General features: G+C 37.3%; 2 protein-coding genes across 3 annotated transcripts in view; both read right to left on the bottom strand.

The window, feature by feature from the left end:
• LOC118746785 overlaps positions 1-22106 on the bottom strand; it is a 253271-nt gene that overhangs the window by 8899 nt on the left and 222266 nt on the right. The gene's annotated exons all lie outside the window — the stretch shown is intronic.
• Positions 19038-20787, bottom strand: LOC118746781 (spermine oxidase-like). The gene has a single exon (XM_036480692.1). The coding sequence runs from the start codon at positions 20579-20581 to the stop codon at positions 19139-19141; it is 1443 nt and encodes a 480-aa protein (XP_036336585.1). The 5' UTR covers positions 20582-20787; the 3' UTR covers positions 19038-19138.

The following is a 22106-nucleotide window of genomic DNA, read 5'->3' as shown; positions in this document are numbered from 1 at the left end:
ATAGTAAAATTGCGTTTTTAGTTTTTCACTCTGACGTCGGTAATTCAAAACTGATTTAAAAAATTGAAAGAAATGTGCCTTGAGAAGAAGTATGGGTACAAAATTAAAGAGGAAGTCCTGTAGAATGTAAACGGATTCAAGTTTTTGGTGCAGAAGGACTTCTACGTATTGAAAATGTCCTTCTAATATTTTATCCTTGAAATTTCGCAATATTTGTTTTTGAAAAAAATTATATGTTAAGGACTTATATAAACTCGATAATATCGTCGAATTTCGTCCTGCTAGCTTCATCAGCTTAAAAAATTATTTATTCGTCCTTGTGAATCCAAAAAAATTTTTTTTTTAATTCTAAAAAGCTTACCTCTTAGATTAGGTACCCATATTTTTATTCTATATTGCATTGAATTTTGTAAATAATTTTTGGAATTAATCATATCTTTGAAATTACATAGTTCTTTAAAATAAATCCTGAGAAGAGCTTTTCAAACAATATAGAAGCAATTTTTTCGATTTAAATTATTGAAAAGTATCTAATGAATATCTTAATCCCGGGACTGTTCCCGGTATCCCGGGACTGTGATAACGACATCCCAAAAATCCCGGTATCGGTTAAAGCTGAAAAATTAACATCCCTAGCGATTACATATAGTTACAAATAATATCACATACACACATGCGTACATACATATATGTATGTATGTATGTAAGTATAAATTATGAAATCCATTTTGCTGAAATGCGCAACCATGCCATGCTTTACTTCTGCGTATGCATCGCATAGCACACCTGTTTGTAAGAAATTAGCTAAACGCATGGTTATGAATATTTATGAGGTCATATTGTATTGTTGATGCCGAAAAGTACAACAAATCAACTATGAGAGACAGCGTATATATGTATGTATATATATATATGTATGTGTGTATGTATGTATGTATGTACTTATTAGCTGCGGAAATAGCGTAAATTGCGCAAATCACGTTAGTTAAAAGCAATAAATCCCTTACGCATAATCTACTCAAGTGCAATGTACGATATTGTAACGCATACGCCATGACAATTCGTTAAAGAAATGACCCATAGCTATAAAACGTTGAAGCATATAACTATGTAAACATATGCATTTGTATGTGCACATGAAAGTTATATCTATAACTTCAGTTTGGACATGTTGTTGTTGTTGTTGTAGCGGCTACAACAACCCCGCCCAGATCGGTTGGTATCTCAGTCGTTGTCGTCAAGTTCCACTAACGGCAACCCTAGGAAGCGTGCAGCTTCTGTGGGATCTGTCTACAGGGACAAGGCCGTTAGGGTTGTCGGGTTTTCCGGGCATGCGAAGAGATGGTTCGAGTCATGTGGGGTCTCTCCGCATGCCGGACATTCGTTCGGCACATCCTCATTCAGCCTACTCAAGTAGGAGTTTAACCTGCTGCAGTAGCCGGAGCGAAGTTGAGCGAGTGTAGTGCGTGTCTCCCGAGGCAGATGAAGCTCTGTCTCGTCAATGTCCGGGGGTGGTATGCCTAGAACGGCATTCACAGGTCTAGAGTCTACATAACTCGAGACTGAGTCCCTGTGAATGCCGTTCAGGGCCTGTCTGTACGCTGTCGGGTCCAGAGGTTGCTTAATGAACCTCTGGACTTCGTCCGTCAGTTCATATAGATGCCTCCTGACGTGCCTAGGCGAGGGCTCCTCTGCAAGCAGCTGTCTGTTTGGGTGGCCACTTCTGTGGCTCCCGATCAGGAACTGCTTGCAGAGCATTATGTTGTGCTCCTTAACTGGGAGCATTTGCGCCTCGCCGTGCAAGTGGTGTTCTGGCGACATCAGGAGGCATCCCGTCGCTGTCCTAAGTGCCGTATTTTGTACCGTCTGTAGCTTCGTCCACTGCGTCCTACTAGTCCCTGGCGACCACACTGGCGCTGCGTAGTTCAAAACCGGCCGGCCTATTGCCTTGTATGTTGCCAGCAACGTTTCTTTGTCTTTGCCCCAAGTACTGCCGGCTAGCGACTTGAGGACCTTGTTGCGGCTCTGTACTTTATTGACAATAGCGGTTGAGTGCGCAGAGAAGGAGAGCAGGCTGTCGAATGTTACTCCGAGTATTTTGGAACCCCCTGTTTTATTTTTCGCTGCTTACTGGTTTTGTCTCTAAATGTTACCGACGAATGTCGACCACTCAGATAATTTGCCGACCACCGTTTGAGCCTCTGTGGGAGAGAGGAGGCCTCTATATCTTCTAGCACCGTGGAATGGCAGACGGTGTCAATCGCCTTTGACATGTCCAACGCTACTAGAATCGTTCTCTCACAGGGACGGTTGCGGTTAAGGCCACGAGTTATCTGAGTGTTTATGGCGTTAAGTGCTGTTGTTGTACTGTGCACTTTACGGAAACCATGCTGATGCTTCGCTGGGGTCAGGTGGTTTGTGAAGTACGGGAGTAGCAAGGCCTCGAGTGTCTTCGCTACCGGGGAAAGGAGTGTAATCGGACGATACGAATCTCCTTTGTTGGCGGGTTTCCCCGGTTTGAGCAGTGGGACCACTCTCCCCACCTTCCAGATGTCTGGGATGATGAGAGTGGCCATTGACAGGTTGAGGACCTCCGTTAGGTACGCTACCCCCGCAGGACCCAAATTTTTCAGCATCAGCATGCATATTCCGTCGGGACCCATGGCTTTGGAGGCTTTCGCCTTCCCGATGGCCACCTGAACTTCACCGCAAGTGAAAGCAAGGGGGCACAATTTGTTGGCAGTTTGTGCAGCCTTCTGGTCACTCGACGCTTGGCTTTGTCTACCGGAGGATGCAGTATGAACTGCCGGCTGAAATAGCTCTCGCATCGCTCCGGGTCCGAGGAAGCATGGTCGCCGAAGGAAATTTCGACTCTGTCGTCGTGCTTCGTCGGATTAGACAATGACCTCACGGTTGACCAAAGCTTGCTCACACCAGAGGTGAAATTACAAGTCTTCAGGTGCTCCTCCCACTTCTTCCGCTTATGTACGTTTACAAGTTGCCGAATCTCCGCGTTGAGATCCCTGATACGGGGATCTCCGGGATCGGCCTGACGAAGGCTATCACGCTCATCAGCTAGAACAGCCGCTTCGGCAGGGAAGTTTGGACGTGGGTCCGATATACGTCCTGCCGGTATGAAGCGAGCTGCAGCAGCAGTGATAGCCCTGCGGAACTTACGTTCACCGAGATGGACGTCGGTTGGTGTGGGGAGCGCTGCGAAGGTGTTTTCAGTAAACTCCGCGTAACCTTTCCAATCAGGTTTGGAAAAGTTGATATAGGTCCGGTGTTTGGCGGAGGCAAAGTCGGTTGGTTTATCAATCGAGATGACTATGGGTAGATGGTCTGATGCTAGAGTCAGCATAGGTCGCCACGTTATGCTGTTTATCAGACCAGCGCTGACTATTGTGATGTCTGGCGAGCTACTGCAGTTACCCATAATCCTGGTGGGTGCGTCGTCGTTCATTGTGCAGAATGTCGAATCGTCTATCTGCTCAGCCAAGTCTGTTCCCCTACGATCGTTTGACAGGCTTGAGTGCCAAAGATCGTGGTGCGCATTAAAGTCACCTACTACCATAAGGTTTTCACCTCTGAGGAGCGCACCTATATCAGGGTGATATCCTGCCGGGCAGCAGGTGACAGGGGGTATGTATATGTTAAATATTTCGAGCTCGACATCGCCTGACCGGATAGCGATGCCCTGACATTCTAGGGTGGTATCCCTGCGGTCGATGTCTGCTTCGATAAGACGATACTGCACGGTGTGGTGCGTGATGAACGCTAAGCCACCACCATTATCTCGCTCGCGATCTCGACGGTGCACGTTGTACCCGGCGCAATTCAACAAAGTTGAATTGCTGTGCAGCTTCGTCTCTTGGACCGCAGCTATTAATATACTATGCCGACACATGAAGACGGTTATCTCCTCAATCTTGCTCTGTAGCCCGTTACAGTTGAATTGGAGGAGCTTCATGTGGTTCGGGAGACGTGTCGTGATGTGGGGTGTGAGTGAGGTGTATGTTCTTGCCGCCGTTGGCTGTGTGTGCTGCTGAGGTGATTGCCGCCCTGTGGTGGTGGTGGGGGGCGTCGCAATTGACGTCTGCCACCGAGCAGCGCAACACGGGCCCTCGAAATTCCCCGTCCAATCTCGCGTGGTACGTAGACCTGAACATGCCCTAAAGTGGCACCAGCCAAGGCAGGTGTTGCACTTGACTGATGTCACATTACGGAATATTCTGGTCTGACATACCGTGCAGATTGTAGGGGGAACCAGGAGTTGTTGGCGGCGGCGTGTGGGTGGTGGTGCAGTTGTGTGTATTATGTGGTCTGTGGTGGCTATGGTACGGTCTGTGGTGTTATTATGTTGTTGTGTAGTGGCGACTGTGTGTGGTTGCTGTGTGAGTGTGTGGGGCTGCACGGGCGGACTATCGTTTGCCGTGGAGGCTGCTCTGTTTGAGCAACAGGGGGCCACGTAAGACGTGGTCCACTGTCTGTGTGTCCGTAGTCCCGAGCAGACCCTGAGGTGACTCCACCCCTCGCAGGCATTACACTTGACTGAGGTGGAGTTGTGGTGTAATCGTCTTCGGCATACACAGCAGGTGTATATTTCTGGCCCAGGGTTTGACTCGATGCCAGCCCTGAGTAGGAGAATGCGTAGTGAATGTTGCCCTATGGACGGACAACTTCTGAGATACTTCGCCGACCTAAACGGGGTTAGATCGCCGAAACAACAGCCCTTGGTCGGGTGAAACCCGAGTCATTCCGGTACGTAGAACCGGCTGTCGTGGGAATGTTCAGTTTGGACATCAACGTTTGTGGTTTTGGGTATTTTTCATTGCCGATTTCACAAGACGAACGACACGCACTGCAATATTTCGTGGACTCAAAATTTTGGAAAACTGTTTCCTCTGGCTTTTATTTCTTCATTTCGTTTCCTAAGGGTGAAATTTTTTATTGTGCCCCATTTGGTACAAAATATAAAAATTGGGATGAAATTGTCACACGATTGGGACCAAGAAAAAGAATGATCGAAACTAAATATCGTTCTCGTAGTTTTGTTCAAAAGAACGCTTCAAAACCAAAACCGAAATGAGAACAAAACTTTCGAGAACGCTCTCAATGGGAATTATGTAAGAACAAAACCCTGTGGAACGTTCCCAAGGAGAACAAGATTCGAACAATATTCTCTGGAACATTTCTAAGAGAACAAAATGGGAATAAAAGTCTAAGGAACTTTCTCTCGAAGAACAATTTGGGAACTAAATTATCAGGAACTTTCTGCCATAGAACGAAACGGTAGCAAATTTTCTCTGAGCTATTCGCGAAGAAAGGAAGCGAGAATAAATTTTTTTCTCACCGCGTTCCATTAGTTTGAAATGTTTGAATATTAAAACTAATTAAAAATTAACTGAAGCATAACTATGCAGATAAAGTCAACGAAAGACTGAAGACACGAACTACGCACAGAAAATGAAAAATTGTTTCATAAATGGAGAGTTCACCCTAATAATAAACACTCCCCCTCTCTTACTTAACTTAAAGTTCTCGTTTTGTTCCTCTAGCAGAACATTCTTCAGACTTTTGTTCTTATTTGATCCTCTTTGAAAACATTCTCGATACTTTCTTACTTATTTTCTTCTCGTGGGAAATATTCGCGAAGGTTTCGTACTCATACAGTTCTTCTTGAGAGCGTTCCCAAGAGTTTTGTTCGTATTTTGTTCTTTACGGAAACGTTCCCGAACCTTTTATACTTGTTTTTACTCTTTGCTTCTTTTGTGGGAACGTTCTAGACATTACATTTTATTCTCGTGCAGAACTAAATCAAAACTGGAACGCTCTCTTGGTCCCTGAAAAATTGTTTGTCAAAATTTGAGCAAAGCCTAATATTTTTCCATAAAACGATTGGGCTACCAATTTCATGATTGGGTATTTTTATACCAGCACTAAATTGATCTACCACTGTATTTTTAGTGGTCGTTAAAACAGGAATTTCGTTCGATAATAAAACCACGTGTTATCAATAAACAGTGAAATATATCAAAAGTATGTTTTCTTACCTGCTTTATCCAAATCCGCAGCAATGTTTTTAATTAAGTCACTTGTCAAAAAAAATATTTACTCAAACCAGTCACAATCCCTCTGTGGAACGAAAATTAATTTATACGCAGCGTTCCTTCGTCTGCGCCAGCCAGATCATACCTTTTCCTAATTGTCAATCGATCGACAAGACAAAATCTCACTGTCCGAAATTTTTTTGATAAATACATACATATATGATGTATGAGTTAAATTGTAATATTTTCTGTTCGTAATAATTGCAAATATGGTTTATATTTAACACATTTCCTTATATTGCATCGAAAGTTATATAGTCACCGAAGTTTATAATAATCGAAATTTATCGGGTTATCTATGTTTATTGAGTTATCGAAATTGAACGAGTCATTCAAATTGAACAACGTTGTTTGAGTTATCAAACCAGAAACTTCGTTATCGAAATTTATTGATAGTTATAGAGTTATAAAAATGTATCGGTTTATCGAAGTTTGCTAAGTTAATGAGATGTATCACGTTATCGATATTTGTTGAATTGCCAATGTCAAAATCTTTCAACTTATTGAGTTATCGATATTTATTGAGTTACCAAAATTGATGGTTTATCGAATCGAAGATTTTGGAATTCTCAAAGTATATCGAGTTATTCATATTTCTCGGGTTACATAAGTTTCATCATTGTTTATTGTTTTATCGAATTTTATCGTGTTAACAGAGTGTATCGATTTATCGAAATTTATGGAACTATAAAAATTAATGCAGTTATCGAAATTCATGGAGTTATTCAAAATTTATCGAGTTATAGATATATGCATATGTAAGTACCGAGATATGTAATTTTTTGAAAAATTCGAAGGCCAATCCCAAGCCTAAGACAACTACGCATCCAAAAATCAATACAAAGACCAACCGTAGACGAATATGAATACATAGAAGAATACGAATACGAATACAAAGATTTAAACGAAGGCGAAAAAGAAAACGAAAACGAAAATCAAGACGAAGACGAATAAGTTTACGAAAATTAAAGCGGAGATGAATACGAATACGAATATGAAGATGAAGACGATGACGATGACTAAGGCTAAGAATAAGCTTAGTATTATGCTTAGAAAAATTTCTGCAATATTAAGTGAACTAGAAATGAATTGAAAGAAGAATCATTTTTGTAGTATGGACTAGGCGTATTCAGTTTTTATTTTTTTTATTTTTAAAGAAGAATTTTTTTTTGTTTTTCTTCGCGCCTTTTTTTTTGTTACTGCATATTCCAAAAAAGTTTCTGTGGTTTTAGAATTGGTCGAAAATGCCTAAGGCTTGGGTAATTTTCCGGATCATTGAAGAATTTTTACAAACACCTGGTTCATGAAGAAATTGTCAAACATAAAACTGCAATGCAGATACATAAGTTGTTTAAATATTAATTAAACTGTTTAAAATTAATTTAACTACTTTGCGGCCAACAGCAGTGTTAATTGAATGAAAAAATTTAATTACCAGTATGGTTTTAAAATTTAAAGCTTATTAAAAACTAAAATATTAGGGGAAGAAATTTTCAGTTAGCGGTGTCGCGTTTACAAAAATCTGCTGAAAGAAACTAGTTAATTTGTTTTGTAAAAATTATTTTGAAATCAGCTTTATTGTCAATTTCGAGGGCTATATCTGACTAAAATATGTACTAATATTATGGAGAACGGCAAAGGTTATTTTCTTGTCGAAGTGAGCTCGGCGTAGACACATGCATGCGAATGACTATAGCTATACATACAGGGTGATTCAATAGAACTGCAAATTTTAATAAATAAAACTCAAGAAAATATGTCGAAATGATGGCAGCACTCACACTAATGGAGTCAATACATTTTACAAAGCCTCCAGGGACACTATTGAAGGTTTCAGGTATATGAAGAATGATACCTATAAAATATATCATAATTTTTTCGATTCCAAACATTCCGTTAGGAAGAACTGTATGGACTTACCCTTCGCATAGGCGTTTTGATACGTTGATATAATTCTTTAATACAAAGTAGAGAACCTTTACAAACATTTTTTTTTAAGTATAAAAGATCAAAAATTTGGCTTAGGAAAGCTAATAATTACCTGGACGTGCCTCGATTTCCTTGGGAAACAAAAAATTGTTGACAAAGACAAAAAATGTAAATCCTATACATGAATTTCCCGCCCACTCATCAATCAAAGGAGCATAAACAAACAAGCAAAGTAAGTGGCTGTCGAATGGCAGTTGAGGATTGCAGAAAATTAAATTCAATTAACAGTAACTACGAGATGAGTACCGTCAAACAAAGACAGCAAATGCGGAAGATGAAGCGGAAGTACGCTGAATAATTTCTCAATTTAATGGCAATGCACATGGCGAGCAAACAGCGCAGTAAAACAAGCAACAACAGGGAAACCTGCTGACGGACGGACGTGGATGATGATAAAGGTACGAGTAGCAAGTATGCGTTGGCCTTTCTTCACGCTCACGTGTTTGTGCAGCAGTTAATGTTGGCGTATCATTAACTATGGCAGTCTACGACAATAACAAAAGCGCTGCTGGGCTACATAGCGTATGTATGTATGTCCACGGATAGTTAGCGGAAGCGGAATTTCTCAATGTCTGCGTAATTTGATACATTTCCGGCGTTATAAAGAAGGATCTGTTGATGGCGTCGTCAAGTTGACAATAATGACGCTGAGCAAAATGGAAGGATTTCAAGAGCGTAGGGCGCTTTATTGTGATACGAGTGAAGAAGCTAGTCGCAAAGGAGCGGTGAGGCTGATAGACTAATACACAGCTGCCACAAATCGAGTAGATACTGGCTATGAAATGCCTGCTGAAGGTGTGTTGAAGTAGCAAGAATGAAGTTGTCACTAAAGATGGAGCCGCAAGAATGCTGAAAATCAAGAAAGCACTGCTGACACATAGCGCGAAAGCGGCGAAGTGATAATAAATATATGTATGTACCTACGAGTAGTAAGTAAGTAAGGTAAGGTAAGCAGTCATTGAAGAGGATATGCTTACTCGAATAGCATGATATTGTGTCGTCGACGACGAGCCACGGGGATGCATAGACACGACAGGAGCGCACTAAACCACTCAAGTATCCCTGTGAAGCGTTACAAACAACTTACGCGCGCATAACTCAAGTAACATCAAGTAAAGCGGATTATAAAAAAAAAAAAAATAAATCTTAAGTGAACAGGTTGCAAATAATAAGCGTTGGATGTATGTATGCTTGTGTGTGTGCGTCTATTATGGCAGCAAGAACTGTTATAGCGGAAAACTACTTGACGCCGAGGTGACATTTAATTTCGACGCTTACTCAAGTTAGTGCGGAAGGCACAAAAAGCATTAAAATGGAATTTTCACAAACACACACACACAGTAGTAGAGTATAAGTAGTGCTTATAAGGTGCTTATACATACATATGTACATGCCAGCCAGCATTCAAGAAGTTGGCAGTTCAATATGTTGTAACATAACGAATCGGAAGAATATTATACGGACCCGTATGTATGTATGTATGTGTTAATGTGCTTAAGGGTCCAAAATAACTCACTGACTGTCCAATCTCCATCATGAAATGAGCAACGTTACAAATAATTGCGCATTCAATGTTACATATGTATGTATGTACGTACACAATGAAGTTCTTTCGATTACGTTGCGGAAATTGTACGCTACAGTTAATCGTGACACGTAGCCACTCAGTCAAACTCATTTCAAATGCGGAAATTAGCCAGCGACATGTCACAAATACTATAATATGTCACACATACATATGTTTTGCACCCAGTATTGTATGGACATGTGTTAGGTGAAACTTCTTTTTAATAAATCAATACAAGTGTGGCAATTCCTTGCTAAGGTCTCTAAAATTAAATTTATTTTTGAAAATCTCATTAACATGTTCAATGACTCTCATTTCCGGATGTACGATTTTGTACATTGGATATGACAAAAAGTAGAGGACATTTGATAAATTGGGTAGGCAGTGGATCGGAGATCAAAATAGCAATAGCAATAGAGATAAATTTGGCATCCCAATTTTTAGGAATAAGAAGAGAATGACATTTGCAGTAGAAAGCTATTTTTTTTTTCGTTTTTATTGTGAGATATTTTCAGCCAATGTTTAATAATAAAGAGAAGTAGTTTTAGAGAACGGTATGCTGACAAATATTACAACTGTACCTCAATACAGTGTTACAAAGTTATGCTGATGCCTTTGATGCCTCTCGATATTTGCCTTTTCTGGGAGTTCTGCGAAAAAAAATTATATCTCAGAACATGGTGTATGTTTGTGCCAAATCGTAACTAATTCTGTCATTTCAGTATATCGAGTAATTTTGATATAGAAATGCATTTTGATGCACTAGAAACATTTCTGCATAAAAATAAAATTTAAAAAAAGTCGCTTACATCCTTTTGGTGGTTAGGGCTCGATATGAAAAAAAAACCATCTTTCGTAGATATGTAGACTTTATATATAAGAACATGATTTTAGTTTCATATCAATGCTAAATTGGTTTTTGTTCAACATAAACGAAACAGATATACATATATAGTATACTAATACAAAGTAATTTGGTATAAATATGGCAGAATTAAACTGGTGATACGCCTTCAACAAAATTTTAAAAATAAATCTTCAAAAGTATTTTAAAAGTTAAGCTTAGGTACTTCACTTCTTGTTTGACACCCATATTAAACTATTTCGTTTAACTTAATAAAATTTAATTTGAATTTCTAAACGGGTGGTAACCATATTGAAAACAAAACCCCTCTTAAACCTCTTGCGTTTAATTCAAATTGTAAATGAAGTTAATTTTAAATTTCAAAACAGGTTGCAACCATTAAAAAAAAAATTTGTAATAAACATTTCTTTTGATTTTAAATTTCCAACCAGGTGGCAACCTTCGTCTAAAATACTTTCGAATGAATCCTTTCTTAAACCTCTCTCATTTGGCGCCCATACTATAATATTTTATTAAACTATTTAGTTAAACTGATTTTGAATTTCTAAGCAGATGGCAACCCTCCTAAAAATCATTTTCGAAATAAAGCTTTCTTAAACCTCTATCGTTTGATAACCAGATAAGAATATTGCATTTAACTTGTTAATTAAATTGATTTTCACATTTCAACCAGGTGGCAACCCTCGTCAAAATTTATTTCGAAATAAATCGTTTTAGAGTCACTATCGTTTCACACCCGCAATGCTGTAATATTTTTTTAAACTATTACTTAATTATATTTAACTTTTGAAAAATGTGGCAACTCTCTTAAAAAAAAAATAATCTATATGTTAATCCACGTCATAAATTATTTGTGTGCTAAATTTCCCGTCCAGCGGCTTTAGTGTGAAACAGCAACAAACATATCGCACACCGTCTTCAAATGGGGCACAACTCAAAATTACACGTTTGTCTGAAAATGCGAAAAACTATCTCTTAGCACATGAAAGGAGACTTTACCTTCGTTTTTTTTAACAAATTATAACAAAAATTTGCTCCAGATTTTGCTGAAAGGTAAATAAAAACTTTGTGTACATTTTTAGCGCATAATTTCAAAAATGCCAAATTTTGAGTTGTGTCTCTTTCGAAGACGGTCAAAATCATGAAATTTTCGTATAATTTTCTATAAAAAAAATCGTCTCTTACGAAAATAAGAATACACCTGATTATCTCTGATTTCGGAAGAACCCCTTGTTGGAGTAATACAGAATATCTTACCTTGAAAATAAGCAACTCTAGCTTCTGGTTCAGGCTAAGAATTTAATAACTTTTAATCAGCTCAACTGAAAAGTGTACCTCAATTAGATTAAAGTTATTTAATTTCGTGTACCATTTTATGCGGAATAAGTACTCATTTTCTCATTAACTTCACAAAAACGTTTTCATAATTGACTGACTCTTTGAAATTTTTTTGTTGTTTACCATAAGTACACATTTATCTTTGCTTTCGCTCCTGTAAATTTCAAATGGCAATCAGAATTTTCAACTGCATTCACTAGAACTGCTATCTCGCACTCGAGTAAAGTTTAACTAAAGTTTGTTCCTCAAATTGTAATGAGTATTTACTTTACCAATTGTAATTAAAATATTAACGAAATTCCTCATCAAAAACAGCAAAAAATGAATACCTCTTTGACAATATACTCCTTTTCGATACATACCTGAGTAGATGTTTACAAATATACATACATATGTATGCACATATTTCGAATGCTTTAGTGCACTAAAAGCTTGCAAGCTGCGTTGGCGCGTGGCACACTTTTCCGTTCAGTTGGTCATTCGCCACTAAACCGAAGAGGAAGCAGAAGATGAAGTATGGTTACGGTGACCAGATTTCTGTGGCCAAAAATCGGAACATTTCTAAAGCATCGAACCCGAACATACAATTTTGTTTTTACAATAAAAATAGCTTAATACAGTTTTATTTAAAACAAAACAAAGAGAAAAGAAATTTAAAAATATTTATTATTTTTTATGAAAATATAACTACTAACTAAAAAAAAACCAAGTAAATCAAAATTTCAAAATTTGTAGATTTTAATCAGATTTAATCAGATAATTTGAAACATTTTAATCAGATTTTCTAGAATTGTTTTGAGTATGCAGTTTTTAAGCCAATAAAATTTTAGTATAACAAAACGCAAGTTGGTAGAAGCTTGGACTTACCCTTGATTTTTGGCAATTTTTTGTTCGCGCATTTTCTTCCATACATACACAGTATGTTGAACAACTCTTTTGTATGGAGAAAATGAGCAACACCTTCCACAAAATTTACCAAATTTTAATGGTAAGTGCTAACTACTTAAAATTTTCTCTTTGAATTGAATAGGTTAAAAAACGGCATACTCAGAATGTTTCTAAGAAAGCTAATTAAAAAGGTCAAAATTTTAATCAAACTTTTTTTTTGAGGTTATTAGTATTATTTTTTATAATCTTATTAATTATATTATTATTAAGGATGATGGCTATGTTTATGGCTCACTTATATTCTATGTCCTTTGTGATAACGAAAGTGCTGCCCCGTTTGTACGAAAAATTGTTTTTGGGTCAGAGTACAGCGAGAGCCGTAATGAATGGTAAATATAGAAAACACTAAAAATCGGGACACTTAATCGGAGCCGACTTTTAAAAAATTTTCTCAAAATCGATACTGCCCGCCAAAATTGGTTATGAATGGTCACCGTAAGGATGGTGGAAAGAGGCAAAAAAGTGACCAGGTCTGGCTGGCTGCATGCCGTCGTGCCAAATGACCTTTGTGTCGGAGCGCAGTTTACCAACTAATTATGGAAATGACTCAACGTAATTGAAAGTTTCATGTAAAAAAAACTGAAGAAAATGCAAATAAGCAAAAAAAAAGCATTCAAAAATAAAAAACAACTATAATGTCAAATAAAACAGCGAAAGTACTCATTCATATAAATAACTATGTAAATGCCATAAAATTGCAAATGAAGAAACTACCTGAATGACAGGCGGAAATTAATAGTTGCTTCGAGCTGCATGACTTTTATGTCGTTGCATGAATGAAAAGTAGGAAAAAACTTATTAAGTAAGGCATTACAATTATTTGAAAAAGAATTTTTTCAAGTTCTCTTTCGTAATGCTTTGTTGGCTGCGCTAATAATATTTGATATGCTCGGTTGCTTCTTAGTAAGTAATTCAAGCGACTTGTTTAATTGTTTGATTGCACTGCATTGTTTAATTTGTTGAAAAGACGTATTCGAATGAATTATTATGAGAAGTATTTATGCAGCAGATGCACATAAATAAAAATGTATGATGGGCAGAAATTTCTCTGTAACCGTTGAAAATTTTTTTCTAGATTTTTACAGGGCAATTCTGGCAGCTGTATTTCAAATCGCTACAGCCTTTCGAAAGACAAAATAAGACACTTAGTAATTCTGGTAATTATCTTGAAAGCTCCTTTCTGTCTAAAGACTAATTGAAAAATTTACTAAATAGGAGTTCTTCGCGTTATTCTGCTAGTATTCAAGCCATAACTGCTTTAAAATAAATTAAACTAAAAATAATATTTTTTATTAATTTTATTAATTTTAAAAACTAAAGATTAAGAGAAAGTTAAATTGAAAAAAATGTATTATTTATATTATATATTATTTTATGTATTTTTTTCTTAATTTTTTTAATTTAAAAATTCTTTTAATTTTTAGATTTCATTTTTTTTTTAAGTATTTAACAGTATTTTTAAATTTAAATAAAAAAAATAAAAATTAGTTCCTAAAGATTGACGAAAATTTTAAAATACTGTTCTTCTTAAAAAAATAAGTAATATAAAAAAAACTGTTTAATATACAACGCTTTTATAAATGGACTAAAAAGTAGAAAATAATACTTCTCAGTCCCATAGAATTTGTTTTGATAACTTTTGATTTTGAAATTTTAGCAAAAGTCATTATAAACAATCTATGAAATTGAAAATGAAAAACGTGGAGCGCATGCAATACAAAGCATTCGATTTAATTGACAATAGTCAAACTACATAACGTAGGCCTAAAATTTCTACAGCGAAAGTAGAACTTTGAAATCGATTTTAAGCGGTCGTTATTCATATACCCACATACATACATTCATATATTACTTTTCATATCAATTCAAGTGTATTACATGCGCCCCACGCTTTTCATTTTCAATTTCATAGATTGTTTATAATGACTTTTGCTAAAATTTCAAAATCAAAAGTTATCAAAACAAATTCTATGGGACTGAGAATTATTATTTTCTACTTTTTAGTCCATTTATAAAAGCGTTGTATATTAAAAAGTTTTTTTTATATTATTTATTTTCTACTTTTTAGTCCTGTCTGAATAAAAGTTTGCAATAGATATTTAAATAATTCAACGATATTAATAGAAAGGTGCACACACATGCATTTACATATGTATGTACATACAAACGAGCACCAATTAATTTTATTTAAAGAAATGGCGTGTCGTCTATTTCCGGTGTAGCAAACGTAGTACATAGGGCGACATCTAGATGTCATCTACCTCGCCCTATTCACTATGCTTTTTTATAGGAGCTTTTCAAAGCTTTGCTTTATGGTGTCGGACACACAACATTGAAAGTTTCTGGAACACAACATTGCAAGTTGATAAAAGCGTTGTAAAATACAATCTAAAAATTAAAAGAATTTTTAAATAAAAAATACATAAAATCAGTTTTTAAAAACAAATTATATTAAAAAAATGTTTTTTAACTATCAAATCTAAAATTGTAAAAAAAAAAATCGAAATAAAAAAAACTAAAGGAGAAAAATGCATAAAATAAGTTTCCAAAAAATAAATGAAATTAAAAACTATTACTCTTTTTAGAACAATAAAATCTAAATTAAAGGAAAATTTAACTGAATAAAATTGTACTAAAGAAAAGAAAAAAAACACGTAAAATATGTATCTAAAATATATTTAGGTTTAACAATAAAATCTAAAAATTAAAAGAAAATTCCAACTTCTGATCTCCTGAATGGCAAACCAGTGCTTACTTCACTCGGCTATTGCGACTGTTGCAGCAGCCCGAGCAAAATGATAAACATCGCCATTCGGAACATGCTCAAGTGTCGTTGATTTCTTCATGATCAAATAACCGGATCTAAACAAATTTAGTACCACCTCTGAGGTACAATCTTTCGTTTAAAAAAAGGAATTATAGAAATCGGTTAACGTGTTCCAAAGTTAAAGAAAAAAAAATTTCCGACGAATTGACAACCTCCTTCTTTTTCCCCTTAATATGCTGGGCCAAAAATTCTAAGAAAAGAAGTGAAGCAGATGTTTTATTTTCTTCCTTAAGGCTGGTATGCAGCTCTCAAGAAAACAATCCGGAAAAAAATTGCCATTATTTCGTGTGTGTGCCCAAAGGATTTTGACAACTTATACTTCACTAGCCTGTTGCCTCGCTCTTTCCTCAAGAAATAATGGAAGGAATATATATTTCTGTTGCAGGCATGGGTTTCCTTGTGCTCTTTTTTCACAAAAAAACTTTAGAAAACCGTAGTAGAAAGCGTAGCAAATTTCTTAAGAACTGCGTACTCTCTGCAAAAAATTTGACTCAAGAACATTTCGTAGCCATTTCTTGTACGTCATTTTATATGGAGTTTTTGCTTTTCTTGCAAGCTACATACAAGCCTTTACACAGACAGGGGCCGTATTTTCAGTAGTCCATGATGTTTATGGTATGAGTACTGTTCCGCATTTAGGGCCGGTTATTCAATGTCTAGTTGACACTAACTACAGGTTAACATCGCTATCGTCTCGCTGTTATGTGTTATGGAGTCGATCATGTTGATTAAGATGTTAAACCTGCAGTTAGTGTTACCCAAACATTGAGTATCTGGCCCTTTGGCTCTGAAGCGGTCGCAGTTAATTTTAATTTGGTACAAAATTCCGCTGAAGCAGTGTAACTCTTCTTCACATTAAAATTGCCAAACTCTCAGATCTGCCGTTTTTTCATTTCCTAGGCAGCCCGCTCATTTTGCACATACAGAATCCATATAATCGAGGGGTCTTCCTTCGGAGAAGAGTCCACACCATTTAACATATTTTTAGTTAGTGCAAGTTTTCACAGTGCCTTGCAATAACTTGTGCCTAATATCAATGCCATTAAAACTCAATTTTAATTTAAGTACACTCGATTGCTTAACTCGTTTAAATCATTATTCACCATTAGAAATACAATAATTGTCTTAATGACATTATTTTTGACTTTCTTGAAAAAATAAGTCCATGCTGCCATCTGCCATTTTTAATTACCCAGTTAGAAGAAGGATATGAAAACAGCTTCATTAATTGACACTTTATAAATTTAGCACGTCGAAAAAATATAAATTAGTTATTATCAGCTGATATGCTCATACATTCATACATACATACACAAACTCATGCACATACTTCCACACAAGTGCATAACTCAACGTCAACACATTAATAAATTGCCACATATTGCACGCGAATCTTACACCCGCACAGAAATGAAGTTAATTAAACTGCCATAAAATGTTTATCGTTGCCAATAATGGCTAAAAAGTGAACATCAACACAGCAAATTTCTGAAGTAAAAGTGGTACGAATACCGAACATACAAAAAAATGCCAAGCAAAAACTGAAGGGGAAATTGAACAGAAGAGAAGGAAAAAGCAATCATTTCGATATTATGTATGTTAAACAGCAATCAAGCATGAAACTGGAATATGGCAGAAAGTGCACTCGTATAGTACATTAGGATGCCTCAAGCAAAAAATAGTCACTGCTTAAAGCAAAAAATATTTTGTCTCAATTTAGTGTTTTTCATGAGCTCGACCGCATTGAAAATATCTCTAAAAATCGGAGTTTAGGTGGGAGTTTTTTTTTCAGAGACCTGCGTAAAAGTTTTTCACCCTTTGGTGCGGTATCGAAGGTTCTTTTCACTGGATCATCGCCATCCAAGCGTTCGACACGTCCAAGATAGCGCAATCGATTTGTCTTGATTCTCCTAACAATTTCCATGTCATCAAAAAGCTCGTCCACTTCGCCTTTCCACCTTTAATATCCGTCTCCAAAGAAAACAGAGCTATTGATCTTGCGTAGAATAGCTCTTTGTCTATTTATATATTGAACTCTGGATGTTCTGCAAGTGGGCCTAAATCTACATATGTATGTACCATAGGGCTGGGAACTTCATCCGGATTTTTCAACTATCCGGTTAAACCGAATATTCGAATATCCGGATACCTAAATGAAAAATCCGGTTACTCTGGAAGCTAAGATAATATTCGGTATTTTCATTTCTTAATAGCAGGCGCTCATAAATGTGTAGTAACAAGTTTTTTTATTTTCTATTTCTACGCACAAAATTGTTTATTATTAAAATTTTTTTAATTTCCAAAATTCTACTTTGGAATATCAAAGGCTTCTATAAATAAATTAAAAAGTTCAAAAAACAAATTTAGAAAACTTGCTACTTCACAAGGCGAATTTATATAAGGTGGTGTTACTCGCTCAGCTGATTTTGTGTATGTGTTTCGCCGCACGGCTTCTGATATCAAATTGAAAAATTTTGTTTGAATTTCTACGCACACTCTTACAGATTTTGACAGTTTATGCCGCCAAAGCAAAAACAAAATACATGTAAATTTTTGTTTTTGTACTCCTGCTATCACCTTATATTAATTCGCCTTGCTACTTCATATGCATGAGCGCCTGGTATTGGGAAATTAAACTATCATTTCGTAAAAATAAAAAAAAAATATATAAAATTGATCGCGAGAGTTTTTTCATGGCTTTAAAATATCATGGACGGAATAATGAAAGCTGTTAGATACTTTTGGTCATGGTGAATGCCTTATCAAATTATAGCATTTCCAAAAAAGTGATGACAAGAATAGTCCCACTTGTTTATATTGTGACAAAACGATGCAAAACTAAGGGCCAACTTCAAGTCCGTCAAGAGCTATTTCACTCTATCGTGTGCATAATTGAATTCACGAATATTGTGAATGAGTTTGTTGTTTTTTTTTTTTTTGATATCCGAAAATACGAATACTAACCAGATCTTCGTAAATCCGGATATCCGAATAATAGCACAAACGAATATTAACCGGATATCCATACTATCCGTATTTTATTCGTGTCAAGGCATAATCCGCATGGATATCCGGATATTCGAATATGCGGATAGTCCCAGCCCTAATGTACCACATAACTATATAAACAAAATGTATACAAATTGATACACTTTTCTTATAGTTAAGCGGTACATATTTAAGGATTTGTTTTCTGCATAAACATCCGCAGTCTAGTTTAGTAATTTTTTTCTTAAACTGGGAGTAGAATGTGGCTAGCCGTCCTGTGTATCAACTAATGAGTCTATAAAGATAAAGAATTGGTTCAATAGCCAACACCAACAGTTACATAATATATGTATACAACAAAAAATTTAATCAAGTAATTATAATAGTACAACAATAAGGCAGAGTCGCTCAAATGCTCTCAACAGCTGATAAGTAAATCACTTCTTCTACCTCCACCATTACCACAGTATCGCTAACTAATATCTACATACATATGTACAACCACTTCAGCCTATCTCAAGATTCGCCACCACTTCACCCAGATAATAGTCGGTTAAGCGTTTCGCCTCCCGCCAACCACTCTCTACCGCGCCATGCACCGTCGAATAATAGTTTGAGTGCGTCGCCTCACCGGCGAATTGCAGCAATGGTTTTCCACTTCTTTCATCCGTCAGCGGCTTAGCCAAATCCGCGCTACCTGTGCGTAGCTCTTCGGTATACATCGAACGAAATGAATAGCTGCCGCGAAAATTGGGATTACTAAACCATTGTGTGCGCAAAAATTTCAATGGCTTTGGCATTTCGAAAGTAAGAAACTTTTCAAAAAGCCACTGGAGAGCGTTGAGAACCTCCGTTAGAGTTAGCGTTTCCATGTGACGTGCATGCGAACCGATTATCCAGCCTTGAAGCAAGCGTGGCTGACAAGTAACACGAAAAAAGCCGATTACGCCCTCCAACCAAAAGTTCACAGAGTTGCGTAGCTCTAACAAATCCTCATCGCGCCAAAGGAAGCAAAAGCCAGGCCAATCGCTTTGCTCAAAAGGTTCTTCAAATTCCATGAAAAATTTATCGACTGTGCCCAACTTGAGTCCGTCAATAGCGCGACATTTGGCAGTCGGCAGCGCTGGCGTAAACATTTGCTGATGGGTTTCCTTAAGCACGCCTAGCGATGCAGTGCAGATGAGATGATCAGCTTCGATCAGTTCACCATTCCAAAGTCGTATGCGTATGTCGCCATTTACTTCCCTCCACGCGATATTTTGCACGCGTGAGTTATACCGTATGCGATCGCCAAGTATGCCCAAGTCAGCTGCATCGTCTTTCCGCGCTTGCATGAGTAGCCGCAATAAACTGTGGAAACCTTTATCTTTCCAATTGAGTTGCTGATCGCCTTCACATTCCCAATACTCGAGTTGACCGCGCGCAGAAACTTCGAACAAATGATCTGCACCATCCATGGAACTCAACATTTTTTTGTAGCTGTCGAAAAATTCACGTGCTACTGTCTTATCGAACGCTTGCGTCTGCGGCAGATTACGCCAAAATGCCTCGGTGTAGTTTGTACCCAAGGAGCCTTCGAAATCTTTTAATCCCGACTGGTGCGATGTTGTCAAATTGGAGGCGACAGATTTAAGCACGTCAGTGGCTGCATTCGAGAGTATTTCCTTGTTGGAACGCACGCATTTGTAGTCGTCATAGAACGTGCTTGTCGGCTGCAACATATCCAAATCGTTTACCAATTCAAATATTGCATTGCCCTTCTCCCCATGGCACCATTGCGCACCCAAATCGACGACATTATCAGCAAATGGTATGGTGTGTACTCGTCCGCCAAAGCGATTTTCAGCCTCAAGCAGCAACACATTTTCAAAGCCAGACTGTAGGAGGCTTGTCGCTGCAGCTATGCCAGCCGCGCCGGCACCGATTATCACAACACGCGCCGATTCCATAGCCCTCGATTTGCTTGTCTTTGACTCTCTGCCCGGTTGTTGCCGATCAAGTAGCAGGTGTTCGTGATCTGCGATTTTCTATCACGCTATTGCCAGCGAGCCGCAGCGTAACTTCCCCAACAAACTTTTTAACAGCTCAGCACTTGGCAAGCAACTGGCGTTTAGCTAGTTTTCAGCGGTGGCGCTCATCAACAGAAAGAGCGTACTCATAGAGCGTGTATATAATGGATTCTCTACATCAGGTTCTTATTATCACGCATACATATTTACATATATAGGGTGATACAAGAGTTATGCAGATCTTTGACATTTGATAAGTTAATGTTTTTGCTTATTTTTTCAGGCAGGTTTTGGCAAACTTACCCATGGAGCGATAGTCAGTTGAACAAAGTGAAAGTGATCCAAACGTTTCATGGAAATTGTCGTTCTGCAAAAAGTGCATTTCGGTTAAAATAACCGGCCATCTGAGTCAACAACCAGCCGTTTGGTGCAGAATATTTACCCATGTTTCTTCGCTTGATGTGGTTTTTGGGCCGTCGAAGTCATCAGACCTTACTATTTGGAAAAATTATGTAGAATAATGTTGTCGTGACATGAAAAAACTTTTTTGGGGCCTGAATTAGAAGACATAGTATTGGACAATAAGGGAACGAAGTTCCCAGGACGCTATGCCTCGCGATGCAACGAGGTCAAATAGTCGGCGAGATCTTGCAGTTTAACACCATTGTATCTCTTTCTCTGGGGCTGCATGAAAAGTATGGTTTACGACAATAAGCCCGAGACGACTCCAGAGCTGAATTATGTATAGCCAGGGTACATGTAAAATTTAACGGATATTGTGCTTCACATATAAATGACATAGACCCAGAGCCGTCAGGAGAAAACATAGACCTGGTACTAAGTGTACACCGGGCCCCGCCCTTTCAAAAAAATAAAAAATACCAAAAGTTATGATCAAATTTATCAACTTACACAAATATTTTTATCTTTCAACTAAAATTGGAACCCTGGACATCCTCAGCCCCTTCTCGTCGGCCCTGCATAGAACAAAAAGCTTGATGAAATAAAAATAAAATCTTTCCGACAAATTTTGTTATATTTTACTTATAAAAGAATATCTGCGTTCTTATTGAATCACCCTGTATAAGCAACTGCGAGAGAGTGGAGAGCTATCAATGCTTATTAGAATCAATTCAGCGCCCTTTGGGAATGTGGACATATGACTCTTGTCAACGAGGTAATGCATGAATTTGTTTGCTTTTTATTTATAACCCATAATAGTTTAGGTTTATTCTAGGCATAAAAGTTGTTTGTATGAAGATAAGATTTCATATAGATACAAGTACATACATATATAAGTAATAGACTCCGGCCAATTTTTATGATTTTTTAATGCACAGTATATAGTAAATTTAATGACAACCCTCCACAAATTTAACTATTTTCTATGAGAAGGCAGTCAATTTATAGAAAAAGTTTCGTATATTAATTAAGTACTAGTGAACCCGCATGGCTTGGCTACCTC

This window comes from Rhagoletis pomonella, unplaced genomic scaffold (assembly GCF_013731165.1).
Source record: "Rhagoletis pomonella isolate Grant_MI unplaced genomic scaffold, Rhpom_1.0 Rhpom_scaffold_00011, whole genome shotgun sequence".
Lineage (NCBI taxonomy): Eukaryota > Metazoa > Arthropoda > Insecta > Diptera > Tephritidae > Rhagoletis > Rhagoletis pomonella.
Note: the sequence above shows the minus strand (reverse complement) of the source record. Positions and strands in the feature narration are given on the sequence as shown.

What these genes read in the sequence shown, in the direction of transcription:
- LOC118746781 (XM_036480692.1), bottom strand. Translation starts at nt 20,581, where the DNA reads ATGGAATCGGCGCGTGTTGTGATAATCGGTGCCGGCGCGGCTGGCATA.